Below are 14,958 nucleotides of genomic sequence, written 5' to 3'. Positions count from 1 at the left end.
TTAGCAAGTTTCTCTAATCTCTGATGACAGATCATGGTCATTGATTGCTTTATTACAGTAAATATATTTCCACATATTCAAACACATTTCCCTTTGAACTGTAAAACCTTCTGAAGTGCTTTTTCAGATATACTGTATATGGTGTTAAAAATGTTTGTCTGACACAACAAAGTAGAACTTTTTATTTAAAAAAACAGAAATCTCTTATTCTTTAATAAAAGTTGTGTATATTCCAACATTTGTACATTCACTGTCAGACAAAAAAGTCACTATATAGTGATTTTCCAAACTGGAGTATAAATTCACTGAATTAAGATCGCTGTAGTTGACAGCGACTGCCTCACAGTCGAGCTGCCACTCCTGAAAACAAAGTCCACACTCTGTTTGATTATCCCCAGCCACCTTCAGATCCGGAGTTTCCATCATAAATAAATCTAAAGCAACCCAAGCGTCTTCAACAGATGTGCCTGTCTTTACTCCATCTCCTCCATCTTTAACTGTCAACTCAGTTTGGCCAAATGCCCTGAGCTCCACAGCATGAGGCCCTTCTGGATCAATGTTGAGTTGGCTCCTCGGAGCGGAGTCTGAGGAGGGGGCACAAGGTGCCAGAGATCACCTGACAGGGACTGGGAGGTCAGCTGAAGGCCCAGTACTGGTAGCGGTCAGCAGTGTTACAGTGGTCCATATGAATCTGGCTACCTTTCAGCTGTAAACATAGTCCACTGCTGGGATTCTTCAGAAGATTTTCCTGGAGAGTCACATCAGAGAAAAGCAGAGTCAATACAGAGGCCTAAATAAATAAATAAATAAACATATAACACTTGAGCTGTTCCCTTAACCACTCCAAACTCAATTTCACATTTCAATTACTTACTTATTGCCAAGAGTTGGATATTTAGTAAATATAAGGGCACAGCTAGCAGCTGCGTAGCTTAGCTTAGCATAAAGACTGGAAGCAGGGGGAAATAGCTAGCCTGACTCTGTCTGAAGGTAAAATAAATAAATAAATAAATAAATAAATAAAAAATCCACCAACCAGCTCCTCTGAAACTATATCTAATTTGTAAAATCCATACAAAAATCAAAGTGTAAAGATGTCAAATTGTGGTTTTATGAAGTGCTAATGCTGCATTCCAGACAACTCTGAACTTGAAAATTTCTGACCAAGAGACTAGAATTTCTGACCTAGAGAAATTACAACGAAACACCACTCAAAGTTGAGAGTTCCTTCTTGTGAACTCAGCTGAAACCCATCTACGCCAACTTCATGAAGAAGCAGTTGTCTGACGTCACACGACAATGGCAGCACCCATTAAAGCGCCCATTTTAAACTGGTAAACCATCAGTTAAAAGACAATGTCAATTATATTTGCCTATATTTAATTAAAATGATAAATATGCATATAAATTGATTTGAAAATATATTGCTTATGTTATCAGTTAGCTTGTTGAGGTTTCACCCTTTGTTTCATTTGTCTGTGCATTTTTACTTGCTGAATTGCAGTGAAAAATTCCCCTGTGGCCCAAAAAGAATTTTCCCTCCATAAGCCACCAGGAAGTAAAAACCAGAAACTAGAAAACTCACCCAACTCTCAGAAAGAAAGCAAATAGGCACATTCCCCAGAATGCCCCAAATGACATCCTTTTCCTTTAGTGCTCCTCACCTCTGTAAAGATCCACTCCTGCTGTGGCGCCAAACTGGTGCCCTTCCCTTTCCGCTGACAGAGCTCGATCTTCACCTGCTCTGAAGGGGGTGTAGCATGAAGACACAGCTGCTTTCCAATGTTATGACGCAGCTCCTTATGTGACGAATATTCAAAGTACTAGAAAAGACAAAAATCAGCCAATCAGAGACCAAACTGTGCCAAAGAACATGACATTATCTCCAATTATTAATTTTTAATTTGTGTGAGTGAGTCTTTGTACCTGGTTGCCTCCCATATTGTGACACTGGTACATGATGACAGGTTTATCTCCCTGGTTGTTCTCTCCAACATCCAGACAGGTTTGAGATCCTGCGTTTCTAAGCTAAGCGCAAACACAGACAAAAAAATAACGGTAAGATACAGCCACTGTTGCAAAACATGTGCAGTGTGCGTTACATTCTTGATAAAGGGAAACGTGACTCACTGCTCCAAACTTTTCTGGGGATAAGTCTGGAACAAAGGCCTCTGGGTAGACTGTGTTCAAATACCAGGTGAAGTTCTTACACTGAAGCCTCTCTCTCAATTTCAGACGGTCAGAGATGTCCCCATACTTATTCTATAAAAGTGAAGGGGCTGTATTTAAAATTCTGAGAAACAATCAAAACAACTGCTCACAATTACAGTATCATATGAACTTGTTGCAGCAGGGAGAAAACAGCATTGCATCTATGTGTGTTTCACATTTGAACACACATTCCTGTCAGCAGGTCACACTGACCTCTCTGGCCATAACTTCAGCATTGTTGTTGCGGCGATAGTAGATCTTCTTGTAGTCGTCCATCCAGACCTCAGCCAGTCGTACCTGGTTGCGAGTGATGACCTCTGTGCCCTTGGGGAAAGTGTGGGGGCTCTTTGTACGGAAGACATGGCCAACCACAGAACAAGGGATGATCTCTAGCTGACCCCCACACTGCCACACCTGTGAATCACATTTGACACAAGCAGAAATTCAGACTAACGTCGTGTTGCTCAAAAAAGGATTCAGTTTTAAATTTGATTAAATCATGGTTTAACTTTAAATCCTGTTGCACCAAAACTTTTAACTCAATTTAAAATGCGATCCAGTAGTAATTTTAAATGTACACTTGAGGGTTGTTAACTATGACTGCCTTTTTGAGACAGATCAAGCAGTTCTTCAAATAAAGTTAAGGGACAGACTCAACCAAATTGACTTTTATTTAATGTCTCCTCTTTCGTTCACTCCAGTTGATAATTTGGCCAGCAAGGTTCCCTCAAAGGACGAGACATAAGAGTTTTGCAAGCAAACAGTGTAACATTTTGTTAATTTTTTAGCGAGCTAGAAAACAATGCAATGCTAAGCAATACAAAGCAACTGAAAGTTAACCGTTCCCATCCCTTTTTATATTTATATATATATATATATATATATATATATATATATATATATATATATATGTATATATATATATAAGCTTACACCACTAAACTGAGATTGTTTTTTAATTGTGCAACAGAACTCTGCTTCATTTTAAATCTGGATCAGCTCATTTTAAAACTGATAATGACAGGATGACTTCTTAAGGGATATGTGGAACTGTGGGAACAAAGATAAAGAGACTGACCCTGAAAGACATCTCCACATTCTCACCGCCCCAGATCTCCATCTTGTCATCATATGTTCCGATGTGCTCAAAGTACGACTTCAAAATTGAGAAGAGACCTCCGGCAAAGGTAGGTGTTCTGAAATTTTCATGGGAAGACACAAAAGCTTTAGATACTTAAATTATTCAGGATGCTCGAAGAGGTGAAATCAGCACGATCTGTCTTACTTTACAGGGTAGGTTTCATCCTTGCGCAGCTTCTTTGCATCTTCTGGGATCGCCTCCCAGCCGAAAGTCAGGCTCCAGTCAAAGTTGCCTCGGTTGAAAGCGCGGTTGGTGGCGACGGGCTTGTTGAAAGCAAAGGTATTGAGGTCAATGGTCGTGATCTCTGGACTAACCACAGCAGTGGGTTCCTCAACAATGCGGGCCAACAGGGGCTCCAGCCAACCATGGAAACACTCACCTAGACAGAGGAGAGAGAGATGACTTTATATCTGCTTCTTAATCTCACCTAAGAAATTATTTACTGCCACCATCAGTTCTTGTGTAGAGAGTCATGATGGGAGCCTGGCTTCATGAACATGCTGGTACTACATTTAGTGCTGTACCGAATAGTCCAAAGCTTTGTCCTTCATGTTGACATTCGAATTCCAAATCAACATTTGAATACTGGGCAGCTGGTTTTGTTTTTTTTGCATGTCCACTCATTCTGTTAAAATCTGGTATTTCTGCACAGTTAAGATAAGATAAGCTTATCTTAACTGTGCAGACACACCGGATTTAACAGAATTTCTCACAGTTGCTGATAAAGATTAAGCTACACTAATATTATTATGCCTCTGCCCGCTGAAGGTGCCGGACAGGAGGCATACTGTTCTCTGGTTGTCCGGCTGTACGTGAGTCAGTGCGTCCATCCTTCCGTCCGTCACAGATTTTTGTTTGCGTGATAACTTTTGAATGGGTGGATGGATTTGCACCAAATCTTGTGTGCTAAGACTCTATCATAGGAATATGAACTGATTAAATTTTGGAGACCAACGCTTTCAAGATGGCCGACTTTTTGTTTGCGCGATAACTTTTGAACGGGTGGACGGATTTGCACCAAATGTGTGCTAACACTCTATAACAGGTACATGAACTGATTATTGACTTTGATATATTTTTGAATAACTATGTTGGATACTATAAGGCAATAAAGGTAATAGCTCTTTCCTTGCAATCTTTTCTCATTAACTGTATACAGTATCAATAGAGCCATAATTCTCAAACTTGGGACACTTGCAAATAGAATTTATAATGAATCAATGGTTTCAATCAGGTGTAGGGAACACAAAAAGTCACAGTTGTATGAAACTGTTGCAGGCGGAGGCATCAGAATCGATGCTTTAGCGTCGACTTCTACCCGTTTTCATTAGAACTATAACTATTTGTAGATTCCAGCGGTGGAGTTTTCTGACTCGGCTAATCCAAACTCTTCCAACAACTCCAGAGATAGAAGAAGTATTTTTCTTCAATCTGAATTTGTTGGTGTTTTGGCTTTCAAAAACAACATTTTGAATGCTGTTTGAAATCTGTTTGCTCTCCTGCTTGCCACACAAAGGGAGGCATGCTCCTGTTTTAACAGGGAGGTCTAGCAGCCATCTAACAGCACCGTAAATTACACTTACGTTAATGAAACTGACAGGTTATATTCATTAAAGAAAGCTGATTTTACTAGTGGCCCTGTCCAAAGTGGCAATTATTTCGTACATTTTTGGCATCATTATCTCCAATGATGTGCGACATCAACAAAGTCATAATATGTCGAAGTTGCCCTAACTGTTGTGGTAGATATAACTCTCTAACTATCTAAAACATGCAGGTTAATACAAATGAAAAGTAAGCAGGCATTGCCAATGGCAGGTGGCTAAAGACTGAAGGAGATGTGTTCAGGCTGCAATTATTTTAAAATGATGTTGTGTTGCACAATTAACCATGTGCCAATCACAATAATGACTTTGCTTCCTCAAATAAATTGGTCAGGTGCCAAGTACTTTCTTTGTGACTCAAATCAAGCACTCTTTTATCACAGGTACGTATTCTGACCAAACACACACATTTGTTTCAACCATGCTGTAATTAAGGTCGCTCTACTACAAATATATTTAAAATTATATTGATTTAATAATTTATATGTCTACTGAAAGTTTTACTGAAAATGAAGCTTTAAATTGTCCCAAGACGACAGATAAATCATGGATGGATGAATCTTAATATTAGACAAAACAATCATGATCTTCATTTCATATAAATCGTGCCATAATACAGTGCAAACAAACCTATAAACTTGCAGTAGTGTGAACATTTTTAGTAATGATGGAAAACAGCACACACACAGCTGCTTAAAACGGCCATTGTGGCCTGTGTAATGTTGTGATTCTGTGTGTGTGTTCTCACAGTGTGCGTCCAAGAAGGTGAGCACTTCGCCCGTAGCGATACTGGCACCCAGCAGCCTGGCAGTGATGAGACCCTTCCTCTCTGGCTGCCTCACTACACGGACAATCTTCAGCTGACGTATGTATTCTTCTAGTTGGCTCTTCAGGTGCTCTGAAGGAATAAAAACAACATTATCATGTTTCTTTCACCTTGTCTTCATGCAAGGGAGCATGCTTTGAACCACACAGACTTATTTTCATCCTGGTTTAATAAAGCAGCTTGCTGCCTCAGAAAAGAAATAGAAAATCATACAACCATATTTACATCTGTGAGACCACTTCCAGAAGAAATAGCAGCGAAGTGGAAACCTTGCTGGTAAAACTGGGTCACACTTCCCTTCTATGAACAGTTATGACCACAATGCATGCTGCACATTTGTCATAAGTTTCAGACTAAGTAAATCCACCAACCACATGTGTAAACGTTATGACAGAGAGCTACTGCTCTGACAGAAAAAAGGGAAGTTTGGGTATAGTAACAAACGTGCAGATGCAGCTGAGGGTAACAGCACATTAGTTTATGACTGACAGAGCTCAGTGAACATTAATAGACACTACATGCTTAAGAACAATACATATAGCAGTGTGAATGACTCAAGTCATTTTTAGACCTGCTTTACTCTGCAGGGTGGTCTGGCTAGTGTTAACAATGGAGTGTGTATTTAAGGTGTTAAAACGGCTTGCAAAACTGACCTGATAAATGAACATCAAGACAGTAGAAGAAAGTTATTTTTCTGTTCAGAAACTGTCAAAAATTGTTAATTATATCTGTGGTGAATTATTATTTTCTTTCAGTACAAGAACTGAAATGATGACACCTAAAATATCAGGTGTCAGCACTACAGGTGTTGCTTGAAACACTACAGAAACCCTGATTTGCGTTTTACATGAGATTAGATTCAGCTCTACAGTCATGGCACACAAAATGAGTTCTATATTGTCAAAAGTATTGATACTTCAGTACTTTTTCATTGCCACATGTTTAAAACCATAAAATATCAGTTAATTGAGGTAATAAGAAGACATTTCCTGTTTGCTGTCATTAATAACTGTGACTGGTACGGCTACACGGTGTGAGACCAGTGATGTGACTGGCTGAGAGAGTATTTAATAATCACCACACCCACATGTCACAGAGTGTCAAGATGCACATGGAGACACACAGTCCATGCAACCTGAATATTCTCTTGAAGGGATGAATACACAGACAGATGTGGACAGATGCACAACCTAACTTGCGCTTAGTATTTTTGCTGTGGTACTGTATGACAGTGTTTGCACAGTTAAGCCATAACCCTTAACATGTTAGATTTTTTTTCCCTATGCAAACATTTTACAAAGCTGCACTTGGACATCAACGATAGGTTTCTTTTATCATAACTGTCACTTTGGCCAGCTCTCCCTGAGGAGGCGGTCCCCTTGCAGAGTCTGCCGACAACTTCATGCTCACCACTGTTATTTGCATTTCGCCAGAGCATAGCCTTGTGGATGTAGTAAGGTACACAGTCATTTATGACTGTTAACTGTTGTTTCATGTTTCATGTTAAACTTCTGTCTCTTCTGCTGTTACTGTGTGTGCATGCCATTAGAAAGCATCAAGATCATTCTGGGTTGTCTTATCAAAGCTCATGGTTTACAGTGACTGGAATGGTGCTCTTAACACTCTGAAGGTCAACTTAACTGATAAATTACTTATACATTTTCCATGTTTGTATCTTATAGGGCTTCCTGGTGATTTTCTATCATGTTGTTTAAAAATGTCTCTTCACTGTTGCTCACTGTGCTGTGAAACATACGCAGTGAGTTCAAGTGTCAGTTTTATCTTCACATCATTGAAGGGTGGGTTTTCTTTTCACCATTAAATCTATTTAAAACACAATTTGGTGCTGTACTTTCATTTCTTCTAATCCTGCTTATGTCTGGTGCATTTGTGAGTCAGTACATGCCTATGTTCAGAATATGTGCATGTTTATTTTTATTCATTCATTTTATGACTTCTTCAGTTTCTGTTTTTATTAATTGCCACTACAACAGGTTATGTTTCAATTAATATGTCATATATGTCTTTACTATTTCACTTGTATATTTAAATTGATGTTGATGAATTTTATTACAGGTATCTTTTTATTACAGGTATATTTGTGTGTAGCTGTGTATCTTTCCTTTTCCTTTCTTTTAAATTGGTTTTCATACGTGACTGGAAGTGCTGATATATTTTATGTATGCAAATGAACTGTAAGGTGAGTGTCTTTCAAGAAACATATCCTTACATAACAAAACTGTAGTTTCAGCCAGCCATCAAACATATTTTCCCGTCAGAGAGTTTTTAACCATATTTTGTCATTGTGTGTGTTCACATTTTTCACACCTGCAACACTGGCGTCATCTACCAGGATGATCTCTTTAAGCAGGATGGCAGGCGACGTGTGCAGGACGCTGTAGACCGTCCTGAGGAGGGTGGACCAAGCCTCATTGTGGAAGACAATAATAACACTGGTGGTAGGCAGAGGAGGACAGCGGCGAAACTTCCTCTCCACGCACCTGAGCGAGGAGAGTCACGTCAAACCACAGACACAAAGATAAAGGAGTGTGCAAAAGTGAGAGGCGTATCTGATAAAATGACTGTCACAGCAGTGCCACGTATAACAGAGCATTGTTTGCAGATATTCAAGGTCTGCCCACTAACACTAAAACAGCACCATGTGCAAACAGCCATAAATAATCAGTTCATTTAAAAAGCCACTTGAAAACGCAAACAACTCAAGGGCTTTCAAGCTTGTGATATGTTCAGAAGTCTACCACACATATAATCAGTCTCATTTATTCAGAATACTACTGACATTAGGGATGGGGGTGGGGTGGGGAATAGATTCTTAGATGCATCTTGATTCTTTAAAGATTATGGTTAACTGCAGAAAAGTCAATAATTGGAAATTTAAAACCCATCTCCTGACATTATGATCGCCTGTAAGACCTGTCTGTATGTTCCTTATAACTGATTCAATAAGATGGTGAGATGTACTGACCATAAACAAACGTGTTTTTGTTCTACACTAGGCTACTTCTTGAGTTTTGATGACGATGGCTGAGCATGAGCACCCACTGACTTAAAAGCAAACCTATGGAAGCATTTTGGCTTCTATGAAGTTTAGGGCAGCAGCTACCAATTATTTTCATTATTGATTAATCTGACAATTACTTTCCACGATTAACTTGATCAATCATCTAGTCTATAAAATGCTTCTTTTGTCCAACCAACAGTCCAAAACTCAAAGTCTCTTCAGTTACTACCATAAATGACAAAGAAAAGCAACAAATCCTCACATTTAAGAATCTGGACCCAGCAAATGTCTGACATTAAAAGATAATGGAAGTAAATAAAACGTTTTATTTCAGTTGTAATGTTAATGGACTGTCACAAATACACTATGTTTTAAAAGCAGCATGTAGTTACACATTTGGAAAAAATAAATTATGTATAGAATTTTTGATGCAGCAAAATCCATCAAATCATGAGTAGGGGTGCAATGATCTGGATCGATATATCGATTCAATGTTCAATAATCCAGTATCTTTAAGATGTGCCTTTATTTTGAAATTCCCACATCATGTCCGTGTCAGAAATGCCTGAAAGAGTTCAGTCATAAAATTGCTGTATCAAAATTTAGTTGTATTTTGTGAGATAAGATAAATATAACTGAATGGGCATGATATTGATCGCAGGCCCTGAATTGAAACAAAATCAATATTGTGACAGACTTTGTGATATCAGAAAATATCATACTGTTATCGTAATCAATATAATATCATATTGTAATAAAACTTGTGATTTACACCCATAATCGAGAGGTGTCCACAACTCAACAGTACAGATTGCCCATTTGCCTTTGGCAAATAAAATGCAAAGTTGGAGGAAAATACTGTTTTCAGCCTCTCAAACATGTAGATTTCCTGGTTTTATCAGTTTATCTTATTAAACTGAATATCTTTGGGTTTTGGACTGACATATGATCACCTTGGACTTTGAGAAACTGATTTTTCACTATTTTCTAACATTTGCAGCCCTCGATTAAACATGACAAGTAACTTTAGTCTTTGTTGTTATTTCATAACCGGCTAATAAATAAAACAGTTTGTACAGGGGGCAAGTAAAAATTTTCTGACAAGACGATTTCTGGCCCACTTCCTGACAAAGCAAATGAAAAAAAAGAAAGAAAATACACTAACATTGAACCCTAACATCTTCCAACCACTAACTGACAGGTGCACGCTGCTTTGCGACACTCAGTTGCTGTATAGTGATTTTGCAGGATAATAGAGAGCTCAATATGAAAATTCATGTAAATAATTCACTGCTCTGAGCGTGACCCCAGCTGGGTATTATCTGGCCTGCTGTGTACATGTCAGCACACTGGTTGGAAAACCAGTGATTAAGTCCAAACTATCTGAGTTTATTTTGAGAACATGTTCTTACTCTGGAGGCCTCGTGTCATCCCCAAGACTACGGCTAAGCGAGATGCGGTCGCTGGCAAACTGGTTGAAACAGTGCCGCGTCATACCCTCCTCCTTCTCCTTCTCCTCTTCTGGGCTCATGTGGTCATTCTGAAATGCCCTCCCATCAGCCCCGGGGCCATTTGGGTCCTGAGGTGGTCTCTCCAGGTGAGGTTTGAGCTCAGCTTGAGTGTAGAATCCAGCGGGGCACTTCACGTCCTGGGTGGGCTGCTCCTGTGCCGGTGGCGGCTCTGGAGCTCCGATCTGGAAGCCTCTGACGGCGTCACGCACCATGACCATCACCTTGTCTTTCCTGTCCACCAGCTCCTGAAACCAGGGGTCACCAACAGGCGAGGATCCAACGTCCCGCTGGAGAATGACAAGAGCCACAAGGAAGAGGGTCCCCCCGAGCATCGCCAGCTTTAGAGGGGACATACGGCGGCGCAGGAACAGACGCATGTTTCAGATTGGATGTCCTAAATGCTGTTAAAAGTAGAAAAAACAAAAAACAAAAAATAAATCCCAGGAGGCAGGCTATAAAATGTCTGTGCATACTATGTGAGCGTTTCAACAAGGGCTGTGACTAATGATTAAAGGGACAGTTCACCCCAAAATCAAAAACACATACCTCTGGCCTGTGATTCTATTTAATAGGGCTGCAAAGTTTGTGCATGTTACTTAACCATTAGTTGAACACTACAAACTGATTAATCATTAGTAATTATTCTTATTTTTCTGGATGTCTTCTCATGTTTTCCTCATTTTGTTTAATTTAAGTTTTCATATTTAACAAACAAATCAGTGAGAAATGAGGTGCAGTTACTACCATTTCTAGACTCGATTAATATATTTTTAAATTCTAGTGATTAATCAAATACTGATTAATCATTAACATCCCCACTATTTTTTATGATTGGGCAATGTCTACTGAATTGGCAAATGACAATGGCCAAAATCAAACATCACAATGGACGATGATATGGTTATTTGCTGGGGGAGAGGGGGCTATACAAAGTTAGCCAGCTAGCTGGGCTAAGGAAGCTAAGCTAACAAAACAATAGTGCAATAACAACGGCATAAATGAAAGAAACACACTAATAGCAGCCTGCAGAAAAGAACCATCACTGTCACTAATGTAACTGAACGTCTTAATAAGAAAATAATACAAGGATGTACTGCAATGACCAGCAGTAACTACTTCCTTTTATTTTCTCTACCACAACAACTCCTGGCTTACAGCAACCTCAAATACAGAAGAGTTTTAGATCATGATCTTACAGTGGGGCTCAGTAGTTGATAACTGGTTAGCCATAGTTTTGGTGTAAGTTACAGAGATTTGGAGATATCAGCCACATATGTGTCTCTTCTCTCAAATATAATGGAGCTAGATAGCACTTGACTTGTGCTACTCAAAGCATCAAAAATCAACAAAAAACAAAAAACATTTTAACACCAGTGTCTCTTTCTGGAAATTGTGACTCTAGATAAGACACTCACAGACACTCTTGGGAGCAGTTTCATATTGGAACTATTTTCTTTCTAGCGCAAAGAAAGTAGTTCCGGTAGAATCTGTCATGGAAAGAAAGTAGTTCCAACATAAAGCTGCTCACAGCAAGGTCTGCGAATTAACTTGAGTAACGAGGCCATATTTTTTTAAGAGACAATGGTTTTCAAATGTATTTTTTTGGGGCTTTGAGCACCAGAGACCGAGTGCCATTTGTCCCATTAAACTGGAGAGAAAGCAGACATGTCTCATATCTCTGAAACTCACACCAAAACAATCTAGAGAGATTAACAGCACTAGAGATAAGAATATGCATTTTTTGTCCCAAAACCCAAAGATGTTAAATTCAGTGTCAGAGTGGAGTAAAGAAACCATAAAATATTCACATTTCAGATGCTGAAATCAAAGAATTTTGATTTTTTTCTTGGAAAATTAATTTAATAGTTGACAACTAATTGATTAATCATTACAGCCTTAGTTTCAGCTGGTCCCTGAAAAACACTTCATTCAAAAGCCACCCTTCGTCAACCCTTACCTTCTTAAACTCACCAAACAATCAGCGAATTATTCCTGTAGCAAAAAAGACGACAAGCACAATGGAAATGCTTTAAACTGGTTTGTGCCTCTGTGTAAGAGTCATAGCAGCAGGAAATCTAACCAACCTTGCTCCTCCCTCCCTGTCTCTTTGGGGAACAGTCCCACTGGGCGGGTGGAAAGAGAACAGGGAGGCGCAAATAAACATACCACACCTCTCAGTAAACACCTGAATTCACCTGCTAAGGCCTCAGTCCTCCTGGACCCACGTGGCAGCAGGTGGGCTGCAACACTGCTGGCTCACCTTGCAGCTCCCACACTGGTTAATGAGTGACGCACCACACCTTGCTCGCTTAGACACCTGCTCCAAGGGCACATCACCAGTAATGATCATCCGTCAGCCGCTACAGGAAATACAGTTTGCTACATGGCGCGTGACAGTACCATAACATCACAGAGCCTTGGCACAGTAAGAGGCTGTTTCCTGCCATGTGAAACAGGATATCGTCGCAATGTAGGACATCTGCACATGCTTAGGTGATCACTGTTCAGTTAGAGACTCACTCTTACTTGGTCATAATTAATTTACTCTATTCTCAAGCCAGCCTCCTTCATAATTCATTCAAGAGGACACTCTTTTTATGCGTTCCAGAAAAGGGAACCAGCCACAGTCCACTGTGCATTTGTCTCTGACAGGTAACCAGTTAATCCAGTTTACTATCACTCACTACAGTTGTGTAAAAGGAGGAGGAGGAATGAAAAGTATCTGGTCAGACAACCTTAAAAATGAGACCATTACGTATTTGATGGATAGTGCTTCTTTGTATTAAATTATTGGCACTATCCTATTCTGGATTTCTGGGGATGAAAGCAAATCCTGATATTGATATAAGAGACTATATTCTTTATTAATATATTGTCGCTGTTCAATGAAAAATGTTTTCAGGGGCTAAAAAACCAGCCATGTTTTTAGCTTTGCATTTTTCAGATGATCCATTGTCTTTGCGAATGGTTTGTTCAGCTTAAAAAAATAAGAGAAGTGTCTCAACTGATAAAGGAGTACTCCCTCCTTCAGTTTTGGCAGAAAATTCAAAATCACAAAATTTGGGGATAAGTGGTTTTTACAGGGCAGTGACATATAAAATCACATCAAGGCAATGAAACTGAGAAACTAAACTTTCACTGGTAGCTTTAATAATTGTATCCGTATGTGTGTAATGTATATGTACATATATATATCAGACAACACATAGGCTAATATTGATATAGACAGATACAGCTGATAATATGAGATATGAGATGAAGTATCTGTCTGGCTCTGCAGATGATCGAATCAGGTTGATATATACTTGATAAATAGGACTTCTTTGCATTTTGTAAGGAATTAATTGAAGTCATATATACATTTTTACAGTTTTGTATCTCCTGCTCTCGTGAGATAAATACTTTGAAAATCAATAACATATATTTAGAAAATAATAAATAAAGTTAAATAATTCATTCAGTATTAGGGCTGGGGAATATGGACAAACACAAATATCCCAATATTTTTGCCCAAATACCTTAATACCAATATTAATGATAAGAATATAAAGGCAAATAATAGAACAGCTAGAAGAGTTTGACGAGTTCATAAAATTACTGTAATGCAGCCTGACCAGGAAAAGACAACACTTAGGCAATATCTAGTCTGAAATCAGAATACTGATATATTGACCAGCCCATTATGAGAGCCTGTAAATCTGGACTGACTGCCAAACTGATATCAAGTTTTGCCCCAACGAGCCAACTGTCTGTATTATGATGAAGAGAGGTGTTAGAAATATTTTGCATATAAAACAAATCAACTCCACACTTCCTTACAGCTGAGAGCAACTTGAAGCACAAGCAGACAAACAGGATTTTCAATAAAAGATGCTGAGCACTCACAAAAGTCATTCAACTCAGCGACGCACTAAAGCGAAATGAGGAAGAGTTAATTGAAACTATTCTGCTTCTGCAGGCCCACTGAAGGCTCTTAACAACACGTTTTTATCTCTTTTAGCGGCTCTAAAAATCATATATTTGACAGACCAACGAGACCTGGCAGTCAGTGACACAAATGACACCGAGACGCTGCTGAAAGTTCAATATTAAATGTTTCTGTCTCTTTAAAATATCGCCACTTACCATCAGACAGACGAGCAGTTGTCGCCTTCACCTGTTCCGCTCGATGACAGATTTCTGTGTTTGCGTGAAAACTTGACAAATGCGCAGGCTGCTGCGGTCTGTCTGGTTTTTTGACGTTGTCAGACGGGAGTTTTGACCTAACCAGGATACAGCGGCAGCAGTTCCGTGGTGGCCTCCCGGCTTTTCCTTTAAAACGAACAGGTGCCATTTGTTGAAATGATTAGCTGGAGTGAGTCCCCTGCTGGACGCGCGCGTCTTACACCGCGTCTTACAGGGCTTCCAATGAAAACACAGCACAGGCCCCATGCAGAAAATAACCAAAAATACAATTAAAAAAACAACTACGGAGTAAATAAAAAGTAAAACACAAAACAAACAAGCAAACACAAACAAACACAAACAAAAAGTGCGTCAAATTTAAGATATTGTGCACATATCATGCGGCTACTAGAGGTAAAAATGTTCATATGATACAAAAATCAAGTAAAAAAAACTAAAAAAAAAAAAAAACGTGGAAA

At 39.1% G+C, this 14,958-nt stretch overlaps 1 protein-coding gene across 1 annotated transcript; it reads right to left on the bottom strand.

Moving 5' to 3' along the window:
* Positions 1-153: 153 nt before the first annotated feature.
* On the bottom strand, positions 154-14,640 carry galnt6 (UDP-N-acetyl-alpha-D-galactosamine:polypeptide N-acetylgalactosaminyltransferase 6 (GalNAc-T6)). Its single transcript, XM_084721263.1, has 11 exons — positions 14,441-14,640; positions 10,217-10,716; positions 8,111-8,283; positions 5,705-5,854; positions 3,497-3,731; positions 3,290-3,407; positions 2,425-2,625; positions 2,131-2,262; positions 1,927-2,028; positions 1,665-1,823; positions 154-748 (listed from the first exon to the last, which is right to left on the bottom strand). Exons 2-11 carry the CDS (start codon positions 10,690-10,692, stop codon positions 635-637), a joined length of 1,860 nt encoding a protein of 619 aa, XP_084577389.1. The 5' UTR covers positions 10,693-10,716; positions 14,441-14,640; the 3' UTR covers positions 154-634.
* Positions 14,641-14,958: the final 318 nt, after the last annotated feature.

The sequence above is a fragment of the Lutjanus erythropterus genome, chromosome 6 (genome assembly GCF_056507025.1).
Source record: "Lutjanus erythropterus isolate fLutEry1 chromosome 6, fLutEry1.hap2, whole genome shotgun sequence".
NCBI classification, from domain to species: Eukaryota; Metazoa; Chordata; class Actinopteri; order Lutjaniformes; family Lutjanidae; genus Lutjanus; species Lutjanus erythropterus.
This window is presented reverse-complemented; position numbering and strand designations above follow the sequence as displayed.

What these genes read in the sequence shown, in the direction of transcription:
- galnt6 (XM_084721263.1), bottom strand. Translation starts at nt 10,692, where the DNA reads ATGCGTCTGTTCCTGCGCCGCCGTATGTCCCCTCTAAAGCTGGCGATG. An exon ending in GATGACACGAGGCCTCCAGA is followed by an intron (nt 8,284 to 10,216) that starts GTAAGAACATGT and finishes CTCCTCGCTCAG; the next exon opens with GTGCGTGGAGAGGAAGTTTC. An exon ending in GATGAAACCTACCCTGTAAA is followed by an intron (nt 3,408 to 3,496) that starts GTAAGACAGATC and finishes TGAAAATTTCAG; the next exon opens with AACACCTACCTTTGCCGGAG.